Source organism: Salmo salar, chromosome 28 (genome assembly GCF_965601325.2).
Source record: "Salmo salar chromosome 28, fSalSal1, whole genome shotgun sequence".
Lineage (NCBI taxonomy): Eukaryota > Metazoa > Chordata > Actinopteri > Salmoniformes > Salmonidae > Salmo > Salmo salar.
Window position 1 is genome coordinate 15,489,588 of NC_138318.1, and position 20,867 is coordinate 15,510,454.

Genomic DNA, 20,867 nt, shown 5'->3' on the forward strand with positions numbered 1-20,867 from the left:
ACTTCACAACTGAAGTGTATCTAAATTACTTTGCATTATGATCTCACCTAACAAAACGACACTACAGATCAAATACTGCATGATAATTGATGAGAGAGAGGCAGGCATTTGGATCTGAGGTTATCTATGATGTGAAGCGTGTTCGCCACCAGGTGGAGTTCTCAGATCAAAATTTTTTTCTAACAAATGGGAAGAGTATCTTAAATTCCACTGCACCCAAAGTGCCATGACGAACGGGGGAATACCTATTAAATTTCACTGTCAAGTTCAACCCATTTTCTGAGGATGGTTATCCTATAGGGCTGTAGGGGAGCGTGTAAAGAGAACAAAAGAGAAGAACTGAACTAATACGATACTTAATTTCGGTTGGCAGTGGTGGGCTGACGACCACTTAGCACGTGCGCTCCCACGCAGTTGCACTCTGAAATTCCACCCAAGGTCGCCTTCCCGCCTGTCGCTTTCTTGGTACTGAGACCTCAAATTGAATGGCTACAGAGATGTAGCGATCTCGTACCTTTGGAGCAGCTCTTGCGGTGCGAGCGGTAAAATGCGTAAATGACTTAACTGTAAAATACAGATGTTCCGTTTTTTTGGACTGTGATGATTCTGACTTTCCACTTCCTGATTAGTGTTACAAGTCATTCGGTGTTCTCCTGAAACTGGTGTTGGCAATTGCTCGATCATTTCTCGGCAACTTCTCCGCACAACTGGGACTGGATCAGCTGCATCAGAACTTGGAGTGGCGCGTTCGAAGCTGCATGCGCTGTTGAATGAAAGAGAACTAAACTACCAAGAGCAATTCCTCAACTCTGCACATTTGTTTGATTTCAGAAGTGTTTTTTACTTATTTATGATATTGATTAATTTTTTTAAGAATACGAATATTATTTTTAGACCAACGCGCTTAACGCTCTTGGAGCCTTGATCGGGAGCTTGGAATGGACTCCACAAAGATGAATTTGGACCGGAGCCCTCTGCCTCCCAAGACAAACTCTCTCCATTCCGTGGGTTTACCTGCCTGCTCACCCAAACGGCGCTTCATAAAGCTGGGGAGAAAACCAAGTGATGGCTCTTCACAGTAAGTAATGCATGTAGGCCTACTGTACTACAATGCTTTTCAAAAATGTAAAACATTGTATTTGGGACAAATCATTCACTAAACCCTAAACCTCAACTAAATCTTGTAGTGAATAATGTGGAAATTGAGCAAGTTGAGGTGACTAAACTGCTTAGAGTAACTCTTGATTGTAAACTGTCATGGTCAAAACAAATTGATACAACAGTAGCTAAGATGGGGAGAAGTCTGTCCATAATAAAGCGCTACTCTGCCTTCTTAACAGCACTATCAACAAGGCAGGTCCTACAGGACCGTTTTGTCGCACCTGGACTACTGTTCAGTCATGTAGTCAAGTGCCACAAAGAGGGACATAGGAAAATTGCAGTTGACTCAGAACAGGGCAGCACGGTTGGCCCTTAGATGTACACAGAGAGCTAACGTTAATAATATGCTTGTCAATCTCTCCTGGCTCAAAGTGGAGGAGAGATTGACTTCATCACTACTTGTATTTGTGAGCTGTATTGACATGTTAAATGCACCTAGCTGCCTGTTTGAACTACTGGCACACAGCTCAGACACCCATGCATACCCCACAAGACATGCCACTAGAGGTCTCGTCACAGTCCCCAAGTACAGAACAGTACTACATAGAGCCATGACTACATGGAACTCTATTCCACATCAAGTAACTCGTGCAAACAGTAAAATTTGATTTAAAAAACAGATAAAAATACACCTTAAGGAACAGTGGGGACTGTGAAGCGACACAAATATAATCACAGACACATACATACCAGACACATGCATACAAACACATGATGCACTATACAAACATGGTGCATGATTTTGTGTTGTAGATATGTGGTAGTAGAGTAGGGGCCTGATGACACACACTTAATGTGTTGTGAAATCTGTTGTGAATGTATTGTAAAGTTTTACAAATTGTAGAACTGCCTTAATTTTGCTGGACCCCAGGAAGAGTAGCTGCTGCCTTTGCAGTATGCGGATCCGTAATAAATACAAATACAAAATACTTGGACGTACAGTTTCAAGGTTGTAGGTGCATGTCGCTCATGGTACCCTGGAATTTGCTATATCATCCACGGGGTTAAAGGTTATGGACGTTTTAGAACCTTTTCAATAGAGTACCACAGTATGAGTTATAATACCAGGGCTGTCAAATTTTGAAAAAAGCTTGGGAATTAGATTTGCAATTTGAATTTCCATTAACCCCTGGCACAACCCCTAGATGGGTGGTGGTTTGACAGTTTATTCAAACTATAATGAAATTAAATGGGGAGCCAGGCAAATGGGAGAAACAGTAGGAAGGTTGGAAGCAGGGATTGATCCCTGTTCTCAGGTGGAAAGTTGTATGCGACATGTGCCAGGGAGTGTTACCACTACATCAGGGAGTATTACCACTACACCAGGGAGTGTTACCACTACACCAAGGAGTGTTACCACTACACCAAGGAGTGTTACCACTACACCAAGGAGTGTTACCACTACACCAGGGAGTGTTACCACTACACCAGGGAGTGTTACCACTACACCAGGGAGTGTTACCACTACACCAGGGAGTGTTACCACTACACCAGGGAGTGTTACCACTACACCAAGGCTCTCCACAGGAAATACTAATAGTAATGGTTGATGGCAGTGGGTAACCAAATCATAGATCGCAGTCTCCTTGTCCATAGACAGCTTTCAAGGTGAGAACACAAACATTTTGTAATTTGGGTGAATGATCTCTTTAAAATAGGACTGGAATAAAATCCTGCTTGCTCTCCATCATGCCCCAGTAAGAAAGAGTACAGTTAGTGCTCGTCCATCTCCATGGATTGATGATGAACTGGGTGAGGCTTTTTCTCAAAGAAATATGGCAAAAGTCTTAGCAGCCAAGTCAAAATTAGAAATTGATGAACAGAATTATAGAACATTACGTAATTATGCAGTTAAATTGAATCGAAAGGAAAAATGATTCTAAAAAGGTATGGAACATAGTTAAGGGCTTACTTGGTACATCTATCTCATCATGCCCATCTAGTGTGGAGGTTGACGGGAGAATAATAACAAAACCAGTTGATATTGCCAATCATTTTGCAGATTTTTTTACAAAGAAAATTAATTTACTGAGCAACAATGTAAACATACATTCTTCCAAACAAGCTATTGATGATCATATTATGAGCAACAAGGTCTGCTCTTTTAGTCTGCAAACGGTGTCAGTGGAGGAGGTGTTAAACCTATTGAAGTCATTATCTGATGGGAAATCTACAGGTTATGGTCTTATGGACAATTTTTGCTTCGCTGTGCTGCTCCCCAGATTGCAGTTCCACTGAGATACATATTTAATTGGTCACTGGAAAAGGGGATGTTTGCAAATGTATGGAAGCATGCGAAACTGTGTCCTATTCCGAAAGACTGCAAAGAACCCATTACTCCTGCCAATAGTCGACCAATTAGTCTACTCCCTACACTCAGTAAGATATTGGAGGGTATTGTGAGTAGACAAATATGGGAGTACATGGAAAAGAATGATCTGATTACAGCCAATCAGCATGCTTATCGCAAAAACCATTCCACTACCACTGCATTGGTTGACATGACTGACCAGTGGCTCAATGCTATGGATAATGGCAAATTTGTGGGTGTACTATTTTTAGATTTCAGTGCAGCATTTGATTTAGTGGATCATGAAATAATTTTGACAAAATAAATGCATTATGGTTTTAAGGAAGTAGCATTGAATTAGGTACAGTCATATCTAACTGACAGGAAACAGTCCACCTATATCAATGGTTCATTTTCTTCCCCTCATGTGTTAAACTGTGGAATACCGCAGAGCAGCTGCCTTGGGCGACTTCTTTATTTAATATATACCAACGACCTTCTCTATGCCTTAGCTGAAACTCAAGCTACTATATTTGCTGATGATACTACAATTTATGCAGCAAGACAATCGGTTCAACAGGTACAGCAAGCTTTACAAGGAGATTTGGAGAATATCAGGGAGTGGGTTTGCCAAAACAAACTTGTTTTAAACACCAAGAAAACCAAAGTTATGTTGGTCTGTTCCATTAGGAAAAGGCCAAAACAGCATGGGATACAATTAAGTATGGGAGGAGTACTAATTGAAGAAGTGGTAGAAACCAAACTATTAGGAGTGCAGCTAGACAACTGCTTATCATGGTCGTCTCAAATAACTCATCTATGTAAAAAATAAAAATAAAACAGCATGCATAATCAGAAGGATAGCTAAATATTTACCAGGAAAATTTCTTCAGCAAATAACACAAGCATTAATTGAGAGTCAGGTGAACTACTGTTCTGTGGTCTGGGGAAATGCATCAGCAAGTGAAGTTAGGAGGCTGCAGATTGCACAGAACAAAGCAGTAAGGATTGTTTTAAGGTGGAGATATGGTTCTTCTGTTGCAGTCATGCGCAATGTTCTTGGTTGGTCATCAATCGACAAGATAACTGAAAAAAACATGCTTATTTTATTTCATAATATACATAATTTAAAACGGCCAAGTTCTATTCACAATGGTATTCAGTTGGTAAGAGACAGACATTCCGTAAATACTAGGAATAGATTGTCCACCATCTATACATTATCCAGACAGAAAAGAGAAATAGGCAAAAGAACATTTCAATTTAGAGCAATAAAGAAATTGAATAAATTAACTGAGAAAACCAGAAACCTTTCAATATATAAATTTAAACATTATTTTAAAACGATTTAAATATAATACATAGACATGTTGTGGGACTAATGTAGATGAAGAATCAATATTTTTTAGATTGAGTATTTATTGGGTCATTATGTTAGTATATTATGTATGTTTGTAATAGTGTGTTATATGTGAAAATGTGTTCGTATTATAAATTGTATTTTAATGTTTAAGGACTCTTGGAAGATTAGTCCAAATGGGGACTAAAAGAGATCCCCAAAAAATAAAATAAAATCTCCAGAAGGGTTGGCCACCCCTGATCTGTGTTCCCAAGTGCTGGGTGGTCAAAATCACCCAACCTTTAAGAAAAATTGATTGAATATCAATATTCAGGTGATTTACACATACTAGTTTAAGATCCTTGCCATTATCTTACTCTACACAGACAGAAGTTGTGAGTCCCCTTAACATCTCTGCCTAGCATGTGCACAATACTAAAATGTCAAAAATTATATTTGATTCCTGGAGCATTTAATATCCAATGTGTATTTGTATGACTTATTCAAAACTGCCCATGAATGGCTGCAAAAATACATAGCCTCATATAATTAATTTTCAAAGACACAAGTATGCATATCAAATTTCAAATATGTGAATACACTGGCAAAATAATAAAACAAGTGTGGGGATTAATAGTAGTGTTCTTGCTGACAAGCACACTAATTACCCTATATTTTAGCCCATTGTTAAAAATGAGAATTGTTCCACTGATCAGACTAAATTAGGTAAATATATAATAACATCTTCTGAAGACAAGATTACATAAATCTGACCGTACATGTCCCTAACCAAATTATTTTTCGATGTATTGTTCCCGCTCTAGAATCAAACTTGAACTTTTGTGCTCACAATCTATTTGACAAAATTATTTTCATAGTTACAAAATCATGTCACCCAGTGGCAAGTCTTGGTGGGGCCAAAAAAATACATGGGGGATGCATGCCAGCAAAGCCACTACACAACACAACACTACATTAGTTGCACTATAACGGTGGCAAACGATGCCAACAAACTGTTAGGGCCTACATAAAGCAGTCCCAACAGCAGAGTCCTAACAGAAGCCCCAACACCTTAACATTGCTACACCTGGCTATCAGCGGAGCCTTGTCTGGCAGCGAAACAGTTCATTCAGCCTCATATACTGCCTTTAAAAAAAACATACCTGATATGGCTGACTTGCTTAAACAACTGTGGTTTCTACTGACAATTGAGATGTACAAACTATGGCACATGGGGACGACAAGCGGATAAGAGGCAATCCTTAATTTTGATTAAGACATTCATGAGCGAGCTAGGATGGACGTAGTCAATATAACTATTTGTTCAGCACTTTTGAAATGTACAGCAACAGAATTCAGAACATGGGCCATTCTTACAGTGTTCTCCATGTACACCAAGTCAGAACCGTAGGATAAATTAAAGGGGCATATAAGCATACAATGAAAGCTCTTACAATATTCAATGATTATATTTCTCAAAAACAGGTTATAGGCTAGATGTGCACCACCAAGTCAGAACAGTAGGTGAAATAAATAGGTGAAAATATACCAAATTAAAGTAGAATCATGATGACGTCCGTGTTCTTCAGGTCGTAGCTCTAGAAAGAGGCCCGAGTTCCCAATTTACTATTCCGAGTTGGATGAAAGTTCAAAACACATTTTCCCAGTCGTAGCTCGTTTTTCCCGAGTTCCCAGTTGCTTGAACTCACTAAAGTCATATTTTGCAGTTCCAAGTTAACAGTTGTTTTGAGCGAGGCACCAATCATGCTTCATTGAAAGCATGGCCAATGTTGAATGTTTATAATTTTAAACTAGGAAAAGAGATCCTTAATTTTTATTGACTTGGCCAAAGCTTTTGATACGGTAGACCATTCCATTCTTGTGGGCCGGCTAAGGAGTATTGGTGTATCTGAGGGGTCTTTGGCCTGGTTTGCTAACTTCCTCTCTCAAAGAGTGCAGTGTATAAAGTCAGAACATCTGATGCTTCCTACAGCTCAGGCAGTAGGAAGCTCTCTCATCCATTTATATGCATATGATACAGTCTTATACTCAGCTGGCCCCTCCCCAGATTTTGTGCTAAATGCTCTACAACAAAGATTTCTTAGTGTCCAACAAGCTTTCTCTACCCTTAACCTTGTTCTGAACATCTCCAAAACAAAGGTCATGTGGTTTGGTAAGAATAATGCCCCTCTTCCCACAGGTGTTATTACTACCTCTGAGGGTTTAGAGCTTGAGGTAGTCACCTCATACAAGTACTTGGGAGTATGGCTAGACAGTGCACTGTCCTTCTCTCAGCACATATCAAAGCTGCAGGCTAAAGTTAAATCTAGACTTGGTTTCCTCTATTGTAATCGCTCCTCTTTCACCCCAGCTGCCAAACTAACCCTGATTCAGTTGACCATCCTACCCACGCTAGATTACGGAGATGTCATTTATAGATCGGCAGGTAAGGGTTCTCTCGAGCGGCTAGATGTTCTTTACCATTCGACCATCAGATTTACCACCAATGCTCCTTATAGGACACATCACTGCACTCTATACTCCTCTGTAAACTGATCATCTCTGTATACCCGTCGCAAGACCCACTGGTTGTTGCTTATTTATAAAACCCTCTTAGGCCTCACTCCCCCCTATCTGAGATATCTACTGCAGCCCTCATCCTCCACATACAACACCTGTTCTGCCAGTCACATTCTGTTAAAGGTCCCCAAAGCACACACATCCCTGGGTCGCTCCTCTTTTCAGTTCGCTGCAACTAGCGACTGGAATGAGCTGCAGCAAACACTCAAACTGGACAGTTTTATCTCAGTCTCTTCATTCAAAGACTCAATCATGGACACTTACTGACAGTTGCTTTGTGTGATGTATTATTGTCTCTACCTTCTTGACCTTTGTACTGTTGTCTGTGCCCAATAATGTTTGTACCATTTTTGGTGCTGCTACCATGTTGTTGTTATGTTGTGTTGCTACCATGCTGTGTTGTGTTGTCTCTCTTGTTGTGATGTGTGTTTTGTCCTATATTTATATTGTATTTATTTATTTTAATCCCAGGCCCCCGTCCCCACAGGAGGGGCCTTTTGCTTTTTGGTAGGCCGTCATTGTAAATAAGAATTTGTTCTTAACTGACTTGTCTAGTTAAATAAAGGTTAAATAAATAAAAAAGAATAATACAAATTTAAAAAAACATCTTAGACTTGGGACCACACAGCCACTACACTGAATAGCAGGCTAATGATTGCTTTGCAATGCTTGCAGTTAGCCACTGATTCCTTCCTAACCACTCATTGTTGAATTAGCGATTTCCAACTTGTTGTGTAAAGTTTGTCCAATAGCCGATGAGCACCGATATGTTTTATCTATAATTTCTCTTCATTTGACAAGGATTGAAAAGGATTTGCCTGTAGATTGTCGACTTGATTCATGATGACTGCTAGCTAAGATTTTGAAGGTATGATGTTGACCTGATCAGTTCAATCAAAGACACTGTAGATATAATGTGATTTGACGTCATTTTATCTGTGGCCAATGACCTTGAGCCTTCTTGTATGGGCACTTATTAATATAACTCTATGGTAGCATCCAAGGGGCTTGAATTTTCTAGCTCTACCCAGTGACCGAACACTGTGCCAATCACGGCGCAATGCTCCGTATTTTCTGCTGGCTTGCCCCACCACCACAGAAAGCACTGAGCTAGGCTGAAACACCTGCATTTCGGAACTGCTTTACTCCAGAAAAAAAAGAGACCATGTTTGTATGCGGCTTTATTAACTCAATTATATGTATATATATTTTTTACATTGTTTACAAACTGATATGTGACACATATTAATACCAAAATAACATGCAAAACAGGAAAGCCCCACCTGCCCTGAATGAGGGGTCGCCTCTGATGTCACCCTACCAAACTTCCCTGCTAAAACATACTTTAGGTCTCTGCTGCCTTTTCGTTGTGACAGCCTAAATTCCAATCACCAAACGAGCCTGCCATGGACCAATGCAAGTGTGGATTAATTTGACTTTAGTACATGCTCTCAAAAGGCTGCATTCTGCAATAGGGACGGGAGTAACAGCAACCTCATTTTGTTGGCAACATTGTACATATAATGTAGTGCTACTGTGCTGCTCATTTTACAGTTTTATAATCTCCGCGGAGAGTGCTGTCGTGTCTTTGGCTATGCCGGATTAAGTGGTATGACATGCTAACTTATAAAATGATTTCTCTGTAATTAATATTACCTGATTTAAGCTAATCATGTAAATGTAATTAACTAGAAAGTCGGGGCACCACGGAAGAACATTTATAGAGCCGTTATCTTCCGAATAAACTCTTAAAATACTTTGTAATATTTTACATCGATAGCAGTCAATATTAACCCTTGTTTTATTTTCAGTCTCATAATGAAAGTTGTAAATTCTTGGTTATCTTCACGAACCCTGGCTAACAAGTTGAATCAGCAATACAAAATTGGGTTTAATTATTTATTTACTAAATACCTAACTAATCACACAGAATTACAAATACACAGAATACAATGATGTCATACAGAAAACGTCCCGGTAGACGGAACAGATATGACGGCTGGTTACACAAAGGAAAGGGGGTTGGGCTTGAATGAAAGAGCGGGAAGATTTAGGAACAGAGAAACAGCAGCTATGCTATCGTAAATACATTATCTTATGCATTCTAAATTACCGCCCATTTGGAAAAGGAAAATGCAATAAATATTTACTCTGAGCTGCGCTTCGGTAGATTGGTCGTAGATGCTGGCCGGGTTGGCCAACAGATCTTCCTGGCCGGAAGAATGTCAATGGTGGTCAATTGGATACGTGGTGGTATCTTCGTCTGGTTGTTAGACTAGATCCGTCGTCCGTCCTTTCCTAGCCCACGTAAGCAGCGGCCGCTGCTAACTCAACGGCTAGGAAGTAGCACTTCTGTAGTGAATAAGCTCAAAGTTCATACCATTCGCCACCAAAGCTCACGCCGAGGTTGGCTTAGTTCTGTTCTTGACGTGTGTCCTTCTAACGTAGAGGCTGCAGACCTCCCGCACTGGAACCCTGGTTATCTTTTCGTCAAAGGCTTATATAGTGGAGAGGGGGAGGGAGGTGTTTCATCGTTTATAACCCCTGTCTCTTCACAGGGTTGGGCCACTGATCGAGCAGGGCACTTTCCTTATGAAAACCCAATTCTCTCATTTGGAAGCTAAAATTACATTTCATCTCCTAACAAACATTTTCAATATCAAACATTTCAATTGCATAACAATTCCATGTGACTCTGATAACTAGAGGGCGTATACTTTCTCAGGTACAGTTTATGTCGTCCTGTCATCAATCATAATGTCTCAGATGACAACTGAAATGAAATCCATACTCATTACGTTATCAAGCATATTTCCAACTGGTTTTATTAACAAAATATGTGGTAGCTTTCCCCATTTGTTTGATGTTCCCAGACTCTCTATATTTAACACAGGCTATTCAAGTCCTTCAGTAGATTCAGAGAGGGGAAGGGAGAAAGGTATTTATGGGGGGGGGGGGTCATAAACCTTGCCCACAGGCCAACGTCATGACAGTGCTCTAATCTTGAGGGGCGTTTAAAAAAAAAAAAAATGCATCCAATCCCCTTGATCCCTGTCACAACTAGACCAATCAAATGTTTCAATGTGCTGCGGTTCACTGTACTGTGGCAAGACAGTACAATGATAGAGGTTCCGCTCGTGATGTTAAATTGCAGGTGCAGATGCTCCGGATTCAAAATGATTTGGAGCACAGTTGAAAAGTTAACGCATTGACTATACAATGGACTAATTAGAAAAAGAAAAGCAGAGATATAAGAGGTGTGCCGTGTGAGCGTGAGAGGAAGGTCAAATGCGTGTCTCACGCCCAATGCGTGAGTTGGCAGCTCTGTAATACACATAATACCTAGGTCAAACATGGAAATGATTCCAATGGTTTTTCCACCTTTCATTTTTCACATAGGGGATTTAAAAAAAAAAAACACTTCAAAAAAGGTTGTGTTTCATGTAGACTTGACATTTTGACCATAACCATGTAAATCTCTCTCGGACAAGGTGACTTTTATCAATATATTCGCCAGTATTTACCCCCCTAAAAAATGAAAGGCAAGATGAACTCTGCTCCTTGGTCAATATGCTGTTTTACATTTTGTGTTATTTGTGCTGGTCTAATTCCTAAAATGGAAAAGCAGAAGGGATGTCCCCAATTAGTCGACTGGTTGATTGTTTGGGCGGTAGGCTGTTGGTCGACCAAGTAATTTTTTTGTTGAGTCATAGCAAATCTATATATTTTTCATAGCACATGAGACACCTGTCTTATTCGTGCCCATCTGAGTGAATTAATCCATTGCGAAGGCCGAGACTAAAAGCATATTTATGCTTGATCCATTAATGTGGTAGGAGGCTGTGACGCAATTGCAGAGCCTCCGGAGGCAAGCAGAGGCCAAATCAAGCTCCGTACCTCATCGCCGTCCGCCTCTCAAATTTTGGAACAATGCAGAGGGCTCCGTATAGCTCCGCATTGACATGATTGGTTGACGGTAGGTGTGGGCGGTACGTCCTGTATAAATACAAATTCACTTCCTTGACATCTTCTTTGCGATGTTTGCTCTATAACATGTTAGTTCATATGCCTTGCCACCGTGATATATAGGCCTAAAGGCCGAGACAATAAGAAGTCACAGTGGCAGAATAAATTCAACCACACCTTTGTTTCATCACAAAACTGGACAGCAACCTCTGTCCCGTGAAGTCCACAAAGCATATTGTATGTAACAAACAGTTACATGACCTAGAGCATTGTCAAGCAAGTTAATGTTTCCGCCATTTTCGAACCACTAAACAACTATTGATTTTGAACCATGGAGAGTTACTTTACTGCAAGTCGCAAAGAAAACAGGAACTGCCTCAACTGGGCTCCCGAGGGGCGCCGTGGTCTAAGGCACTGCATCTCAGTGCCAGAAGCATCACGGCAGACCCTGGTTCGATTTCAGGCTGTGATTGGGAGTCCCATAGGGCAGCGAACAATTGGCCCAGTGTTGTCTGGGATAGGGTTTGGCCGGGATAGGCCGTCATTGAAGATAAGAATTTGTTCTTAACTGACTTGCCTAGTTAAAAAATGTAAAATAAATAAATAAAAACTATTCTAGCACCATTTCAACTTCAACATTTCAACATCATAAAATCACATGTGCTTAGTCTAATACAGTGACAACTAAAAGATACCAAAAACAATTTAGTCCAATCAATGTAAGCTAAATATTATGTGGCTGTCCATGGTTCTGAAGTGTGTGTGTGTGTGTGTGTGTGTGTGTGTGGTGTGTGTGTGTGTGTGTGTGTGTGTGTGTGTGTCATGTTGATGAAACGGTCTATCACTCTGTCATACTGTACACACTTATTTTTTGTTGTCCTAGGCTACCTGGCTAAAATCCTTGCTCGCTAGACTAACTTCCACTCATGGGTAACGTTAGGTAGTTAACATTAGCCTTTTACATCTAGCTACATATTGAACTTCCATCCTCTCAGAACAGGGGCACAACAATGTATGAATGAATGCTTGGATCAGAACCAGAATCATGTTAATGTCAATGATGTATGCTCTCAATGTGATTTGATAGGACTGACGCCAAATCCAAACAGGCTTCCCTTGACACTTTTTTTTTAGTTCGCCAGGACCATTCAAAGTTGAGCTCGACGCTGATTGGCTATTATTGAATTTCTTTTTTAATCAAGGGAGGCCAAATGCATTCAATGCTACAGGCGGCAATAATGTCATACTCGTTTGGTCCAGACAGCATCAGATAGATGGCCTACACGTAGGGAGACAGAGGGGCGCTTTTTGGCTCGCTCGGATGCTTTCTCCGGTGAGATACATTCAGCCTCTTGCGAATTAAAGGAAATGTATGAAACACAGAGAGTCATAACATCAATTATTTTATAGATGTTTTCTTTCTTTCTTGATGAATTTTTTGAGGAAGCCTGGCTTCCCTTGGCATCCATGAATACACGCCACCAGTTGTTTGCAGAGCTCACAACCTATGCTAGACTTGTGAGAAACAAGTTTTGGTTTAAATTGGCATTCCACATGAGAAAGGTTGCCAACTTCTCGTGTAGCCTGTTACCGCCAACTTCAGGAGAGTAATGGCAGAATCTGTGAAAGCCAGGTAGGAGCAGGAGGAGGATGGTTGATCTCTGTGTCTTATTTCATCAAACAGTTCGCTTAAAGCATCAGACCAGCTCAATGCATATATATAGTTGATTTTATTAAAACACATAGTCTATATTTATGGAAAAATATACGTTTTAAAATGTTTACCAATCAATTGGTCGAAAGAACAGACGACTTTTGTCCATCTTGCTTTAATACAGCAGTGCATTCTGACACAGTGACGTTAAATAGATTTCACCTCGTTCATATTGTTGGCAGACATAATGGATTAAATATGGATCTTCACTGGCTAAAGAAGAAGAGGATCTGGTAAAATAAGGGTATGTTGCTATTGTCATCTAGGTTGCTAGATAGCTCGCTTTTTGGCAAGAAACTAGCCTAGTATTCATGGAACATTGTAAATATCTCACTGCTACTAGGATAGTATTCTGTACAAGGTACAAGACCAAATGCATAAATAAGCCAACAAATATGAGTTAAATGAAATGTGGAAGAGTAAATGAGAATATAAAATATACATTTCGTTTTGGATCAAGGTAGGTAGTAGCTGGCAGCAAAGGTCCCGGAGCTTGCAGGCATTTGTAGTTTTGCATGATGTCAATTTTGATGCTAATTAGCTTTTTAGAATCTGAGAGTAAATAGAGACGAACATATTGATAAAAGTCACCTGTTCCGACAGAGATTTACACGGTTATTAAAATGTCACGCCAGGGAAAACCTACATAAAACAGAGACCTTGTTTGAAGTGGTTCTAAATTCCCCAATGGGAAAAATTAATGGTTAGAAAATGGTTGGAACCATTTCTGGTTTTAATCACTAGGTTTTATGAGTATTATGACCCATACACTGTGGGGCTCTATAAACGTTAATCTGAAAGAAACAACTCCAATTCCCTTAACAATGAAGCATTGAGCAATTAAAATAAGAAGCTTACAAGGACTGTTGCAGAAATAGGTCTAACAAGACCATATTATCTCATTACCAGACTGAGCATAGCACAGTAAAGTAAGATTGGGGACTGTTGATGGATGGATGGTAATGTCTAGTTGAGACTCAATGTTGATACCTTTCTCAAAGAGGGTAGAGATATCATAAGGAAGTGGATTTAGATTACTATTCTTTTGATTTTTCTGGATTTTAAAAAAAATTAGATTTCTACAGCATTCTAGCATTTTGTAACACTTATTGGTGGGACAACATTGCTTACTGACAGAGCGATTTCTCTCTCCCTTTATCTCTCTTTCTCACTATCTCGATCTGTGTCCCTCACCCTCCCCCTCAGGTCAGGCTCCTCTGGTTCCAGTACCAGGTCAGCTGACAGTGTGGGCGTGGACGTCATCAGACAGCCATCCAGGAGTCGCATCCGCCGTCATACCAACCGCTTGTCTGCTGTGTTCCAGCGAGGCTCCGCCCAGAACGCCACCGCTATGGCCTTACCCGGGTTACCTGGCTTACCTAGCCACGCTTGGAAGGAGTCGAATGACAGAAGTATGCCTTTTTCTAATCAAAATGGTATTTTTATAAACATTAACCCTAACCTTGACAATGACAAATGAGTTGGCTTAAGCAGAAAGCATCTGACTGGCAAGCGGTCTAAATCTTAACCCCGAACCCAGCCTAAAATAAATGAAGTGCACTTGCTTACCAGTTCTGATGATGTAGTCACTACTGTTCTTCCTGACATGTCCATCTAGTTTCTCCCGGGGATGCACCAATGACAGACGACCCTGCGGAGCTGTCCAATCAGATAACGGCCCCAGGCATTCTGAAGATCTTTGGCAGTGAGATCTGCCAGGGGGCCAACTACAAGAGCGTCCTGGCAACAACACACTCCAGTGCTAAGGAGCTGGTCAAAGAGGCACTGGAGAGGTACGGGAGTGTACGTGTATGTGTGTATGCATGTTGTTTTAGATTTCTTAGATCACCGTCACCTTCCATTGTTTGTTATGGTATTCAATGTCCTATATACAGTACCAGTCAAAAGTTTGGAAACCTACTTATTCAAAGGTTTTTCTTTATTTTTACTATTTGCTACATTTTAGAATAATAGTGAAGACATCAAAACTATGAAATAACACATATGGACATAGTCCCGTGTGGCTCATATGGACATAGTCCCGTGTGGCTCAGTTGGTAGAGCATGGTGTTTGCAACGCCAGGGTTGTGGGTTCGATTCCCACGGGGGACCAGTACGGGGAAAGAAATGTATGCATTCACTACTGTAAGTCGCTCTGGATAAGAGCGTCTGCTAAATGACTAAAATGTATGTAGTAACCAAAAAAGTGTTTAGCAAATCAAAATATATTCAAAGTAGCCACCCTTTGCCTTGATGACAGTTTTGCACACTCTTGGCATTCTCTCAACCAGCTTCACCTGGAATGCTTTTCCAACAGCCTCGAAGGAGTTCCCACATATGCTAAGCTCTTGTTGGCTGCTTTTCCTTCACTCTGCGGTCCAACTCATCCCAAACCATCTCAATTGGGTTGAGGTCAGGTGATTGTGGAGGCCAGGTCATCTGATGCAGCACTCCCTCACTCTACTTCTTGGTCAAATAGCCCTTACACAGCCTGGAGGTGTGTAGGGTCATTGTCGTGTTGAAAAACAAATGAGCCCAAACCAGATGGGATGGTGTATCGCTGCAGAATGCTGTGGAAGCCATGCTGGTTAAGTGTGCCTTGAATTCTAAATGAATCACAGGCAGTGTCACCAGCAAAGCACCCCCACACCATCACACCTCCTCCTCCATGCTCCAAGGTGGGAACCACACATGCAGAGATCATCCGTTCACCTACTCTGCGTCTCACAAAGACACGGCGGTTAGAACCATAAATCTCAAATTTAGACTCATCAGACCAGGACAGATTTCCACCGGTCTAATGTCCATTGCTCGTGTTTCTTGGCCCAAGCAAGTCTCTTCTTCTTATTGGTGTCCTTTAGCAGTGGTTTCTTTGCAGCAATTCAACCATGAAGGCATGATTCACGCAGTCTCCTGTGAACAGTTGATGTTGAGATGTGTCTGTTACTTGAACTCTGTGAAGCATTTATTTGGGCTGCAATTTCTGAGGCTGGTAACTCTAATGAACTTATCCTCTGCAGCAGAGGTAACTCTGGGTCTTCCATTCCTGTGGCGGTCCTCATGAGAGCCAGTTTCCTCATAGCGCTTGATGGTTTTTGCGACTGCACTTGAAGTTTTACGCATTGACTTCACCTTCATGTCTTAAAGTAATGATGTGTCCAAACTTTTGACTGGTACTGTACTTATGGAGAATCATAAATATACTGTAATGACAGTATATCAGTCTTTGATTGTATCTGATACTTGTTTGGCAATTGTTTTAACGACGAGACATGTGCAGCTTGTTATCCAGTGTCAGGGGCATGTGAGCTGTAAGTACTATGCCAGAGCGCCCATTGTGAAGTAGATGACTAATGCACATCCTTCACGCTGGTGTTGAGCCTATGCAATGAATAGAATTCAGACACATTGATATATTGTTCTCAAGGGTAGTTGTTTAGTATAACTGCAGTATATTGCATTGGGTGTACATGTCCGGTGTGTGTGGTGTGTCATGTTTTGTTTTGGCTATATCTTCAGTATAATGCATTGAGTGTGTGTGAGCCAGATCTAGCATTTACATGGGCGTTATGGAACATTCTAGAGAGAACCACAAACCGTGAAGGCTGACCAGTTTAACCATGCTGTTGAGAGGCTCTCTCTCTCTCTCTCTCTCTCTCACTCTCTCACCTTACTTATTATACTGTATTATAACCAGGAACAGAATGGAGATACTCAGGGTGGGTTTCTGAGCTTGGCGTGTTAATGCACATGCAGAGCCGGTTTACCAGACATAGACTAAGCCTACTGAAGTCCGTTCCCATTGTCCTCCAAGAGTTGTTAGTTGTAAATACTATCCTTGTTCTAAACAGCTTCACTTCCCTTAATTGCCCAGGTACGGTCTGAACAAGGAAGAGGCAGAGTCATATGTTCTCTGCGACTCCATTGGCTACGTGGGCGACCACCAGTGGAAGACGGAATGCTTCCGGGTCGTCGGTGACAACGAGAAGCCCCTCCTCCTGCAGTCACTATGGAAACCCAGGGAGGGTTTGGCGAGGCGGTTTGAGATCCAGAGGAAAGCCAGTGTGGAGGAAAAGAGCTCAAGAGACAAGGACACGGTCACTGCTGGTAGGACTGATAGGGAGACTGCAAGGTCTGCAGTACTAGTGGTTTTCTTTGATCCCTGGTAGTTAATTGATTGATTAATGTGGGATATGATACCAGGGTAGGGTCTTTGCTAGGGGGAAGGGACTAAGGGACAGCAAAATAACTTAGGGGTGCATCCTGTTATGTGTTTGTTTTATGAATGGTAAAAGCACCTCTTATGATAGCCCCCTGCCTGTGTTTTACTGTTTTACCGTTTTAATGTTGAACGTTTTTCTCTCCCAACCATCATATCCACCACTGCAGTCTGTTTCCTGCACGTTAGCTTCTGCATGTTGACTTTGGCAGCCACACACACACACACACACATATCCAAATTCTCTTGTGTCTCTCAGGCATTAACGCCCAGGCTCGTAAACTCCAGAAGAGCCGCTCTCGAGTCACCTCTGCCCTGATCGAGAGGAGGAGTGTGCATGTGACCTCTACCCTAGAGAGGGGTGTGTGTGGGGCTCGGAACCAAAAGGACAGGGGTGGGAGGGTATGTGGGGACCAGAACAAGTCTGAACGGGGGCCAGGTCTGTGGAGGAGCCAGAGTGAAGCAGACCTCTCATCCCAGTCCACAGAAACACAACAGAAACACCAACAGAACCCCACTGAGCCCCATAGTCAGAACCCCAATGAGTTCCACACTCCCAGTCAAGACGAGAACCACAATCAGTGTCACAGTCAGGACCATGAACAGAATGTGGAACGAAATCACAAATTGAACCCCGATAAGAACCTCAAACAGAGAGTTGAAGAGAGCTACGTTGACGCCAGTGTTTCCCCTCTGGAGGACCCTGGATCAGAGACTTACACAGAGCCCCTCTGTCCTTCCCCTGAGATGGAGAGAGAGAGGGAGGAGACAGAGAGCAGTGACGATAACGTAACACTTTACTCCATTCACCCTCCCCAAGACTGCCCCTACCTACTGCTGCTACAGGGCTACTGCAACAGACAGGTAGGACACACAGTACTCCATTCACTCACCCCACGAGTACCCCGCACAACATTGAGTCTCATCAATCTCCCTCTTGAACACCTTTCTCCTTTGTCTCTCTCCCCTTTCTCTCCTCTCCTCTCTCCCTCACCCTTCTCTCCCTCCCTCTCTTTCTGAGGTTGCTGCTCCATATGGAAACAGATAACTATGTTCTCATTCTCTCAAGGTGTCTGTGGACAATGGACAGAGAATCTATCACAGTATTCTCTCCCTCGTGGCTCCACTTTGTCCTCAAACTCTCTGCCTGCTCTTACTCACCGCATTGGGCACACACACATTGGTGATGTTCCATTACATGCTGCAGGGGCGGACCGGCCATCTGGCATTTCGGGCAAATGCCAGATGGGCTGGTCCATTTTTAGCCCAGTTGGCCTTTTTATCATTATTTGGCTGATAATGGGGGCATCAAGGAAAAAAATGGACGCTGTTAGAAATGCCAAGGCCGAGTTCTGGTCCCAGTCCGCCCCTGACATGCTATCTCTGTCTCACAGTAAACATTACAGTTGGAACATGTGAGATTCCAGGCAAGCAATCCCATTTTCCCACTGGAAAAATTCACAGAGACAGTTAGGGACAAACAGCGGAGAGAATCCTTCTTGGAAATGCCAGCGTGAGCAGAAACGTGTGTAAAAACACAGATCCGGATACAGAGTGGCGTAACAGTGGCACTGCTTCCTGACTGATTACAGTGGGCTATAACGAATTCAGGGCGGGACACATACACACACATGCACACACGTGCATGCAAGATGTGCACACATACGCAACACAAGTAATCTTACGTCAGCACCTAGGATTTTGAATGTATTTGTTTATTGTTCCCATAGTAATCCATTTGTTAAATCACACGAAGGGTTAATCATCCAAATATAATAGTTTCAAAGTCACTCATGTGTGACACACATTTAATCTTGGATAGAGGCTGAATAAAGAGTTGAATGCTAGGTGTTTTGGTATTGAACTCATCTCATACTGTATGTTCTGCCAGGTATTCTAAAACGAATTTATCTCTCTTCTCTCTCTCTCTCTCTCTCTCTCTCTCTCTCTGGTAATTTCTATGTAATAGGACCCATGAGCACCAACATGTGAAGTTCATAGGAACATGTCAAATTGGGTGTCAAATAAAAGCTAAGAGTCTATATGTTTGAGAAATAAGCAATAAGCAAAGGCTTTGATTTCTGGTCAAACAGATGGAAAAGGGGTCTTACATTTTTTTTTAAATATATTCTAGATTTTTTCTAGGTATTAGAAAAACATCAAAACACAATCACGTTGAAGTAAAGACCCCTGCCAACTAATATCAACATTTATATTTTGTTTTGGAGAAATAATTTGCCTTCTATGAGTTAAGAAACATTGCCTTATGCCTTGTAATTACATTATCAAAAACGCACATATCTTTAAGATATTTCTCTGCAATTGAATTGGCTACAATGGGAAACCATAGTGGTCACATACAACAGTTGTGTCACCTGCTACTGTTCTCCCTTCCACTGCTGTTATGTTCAGCTCTTACAGTGCCTTCAGAAAATATTCATACCCCTTGACTTATTCCACATTTTGTTGTTACATCCTGAATTCGAAATTGATTAAATTATCATTTTTTCTCTCTCTTCAAGGGAAAACCTGTTTTTATAAATAATTGAAAATGAAATACAGAAATATGTAATTTACATAAGTAGTCACACCCCTGAGTCAATACTGTGTAGAAGCACCTTTAGCGGTGATTACAGCTTTGAGTCATCTTGGGTATGTCTGTATCAGCTTTGCACATCTTGATTTGGGGATTTTCTCCCATTCTTCCTTGTAGATTTTCTAAAGCTCTGTTAAGTTAGATGGGGAGTGGCGGTGAACAGAAATCTTAAAGTCTTTACACAGATTTACAATTGGATTCAAGTCTGGGCTTTGGCTGGGCCACTCAAGGACTTTCACATTCTTGTTCTGAAGCCATTCCAGCATTGCTTTAGCTTGGCTGTATGCTTGGGGTCATTGTCCTGTTGGACTGTAAATCTTCCAACAGGACAATGACGTTTGTAGTCTGGACAAGGGTTGTTTGCACTCTGAAGCAGGTTCTCATCAACTATTTTCCTGTAGTTGGCTCCATTCATTGTTCCTTCTTATCCTTAAAATTCTCCATGTCCTTACCGCTGAAAAGCATCCCCATAGCATGATGCTGCCACTACCATGCTTCACGGTAGGGATGGTGTTAGATGGGTGATGAGCTGTGCCTGGTTTTCTCCTTGCATTCAGGCCAAAGAGTTCAATTTGTCTCATCAGACCACAGAATATTTTGCCTTATGCTCTGAGTCTTTCATGTGCCTTTTTGACAACTCCAGGTGTGCTGTTATGTGCCTTTTTCTCAGAAGTGGCTTCCATCGGGCCACTCTCCCATAAAGCCCAGATTGGTAAAGTGCTGTAGAGACTGTTGTCCTTTTGGCAGGTTCTCCCATCTCAGCCAAGGAACTCTGTACTTCTGTCACAGTGGTCATTGGGGTTCTTGGTCACCTCCTTGACCAAGGTCCTTCTTGCCCGGTTGCTCAGTTTGGTCGGATGGCCAGCTATAGGCAGAGTCAGGGTAGTTCCATATTTTTTCAATTTCCCAATGATGGACACCAATGTACTCTTGGAAATGTTCAACACTCTAGAAATTGTTTTATACCCTTCCCCAGATATATCCCTCATCACAATTATATCT

The 20,867-nt window shown here is 41.6% G+C and overlaps 1 protein-coding gene across 3 annotated transcripts in view; it reads left to right on the forward strand.

The window, feature by feature from the left end:
• Positions 1-205: 205 nt before the first annotated feature.
• Positions 206-20,867, forward strand: part of LOC106589507 (ras-associating and dilute domain-containing protein) — a 56,832-nt gene continuing 36,170 nt past the window's right edge. For all 3 annotated transcript variants that reach the window (XR_014383035.1, XM_014179579.3, XM_014179580.3), the window contains exons 1-5: positions 206-1,078; positions 14,257-14,462; positions 14,669-14,843; positions 16,925-17,157; positions 17,529-18,133. Coding sequence is in view for 2 of the 3 variants with exons in the window: in XM_014179579.3 (XP_014035054.3) it covers positions 939-1,078; positions 14,257-14,462; positions 14,669-14,843; positions 16,925-17,157; positions 17,529-18,133 (1,359 nt within the window). In the remaining variant the exon portion in view is untranslated. The remainder of the gene's footprint in view (positions 1,079-14,256; positions 14,463-14,668; positions 14,844-16,924; positions 17,158-17,528; positions 18,134-20,867) is intronic.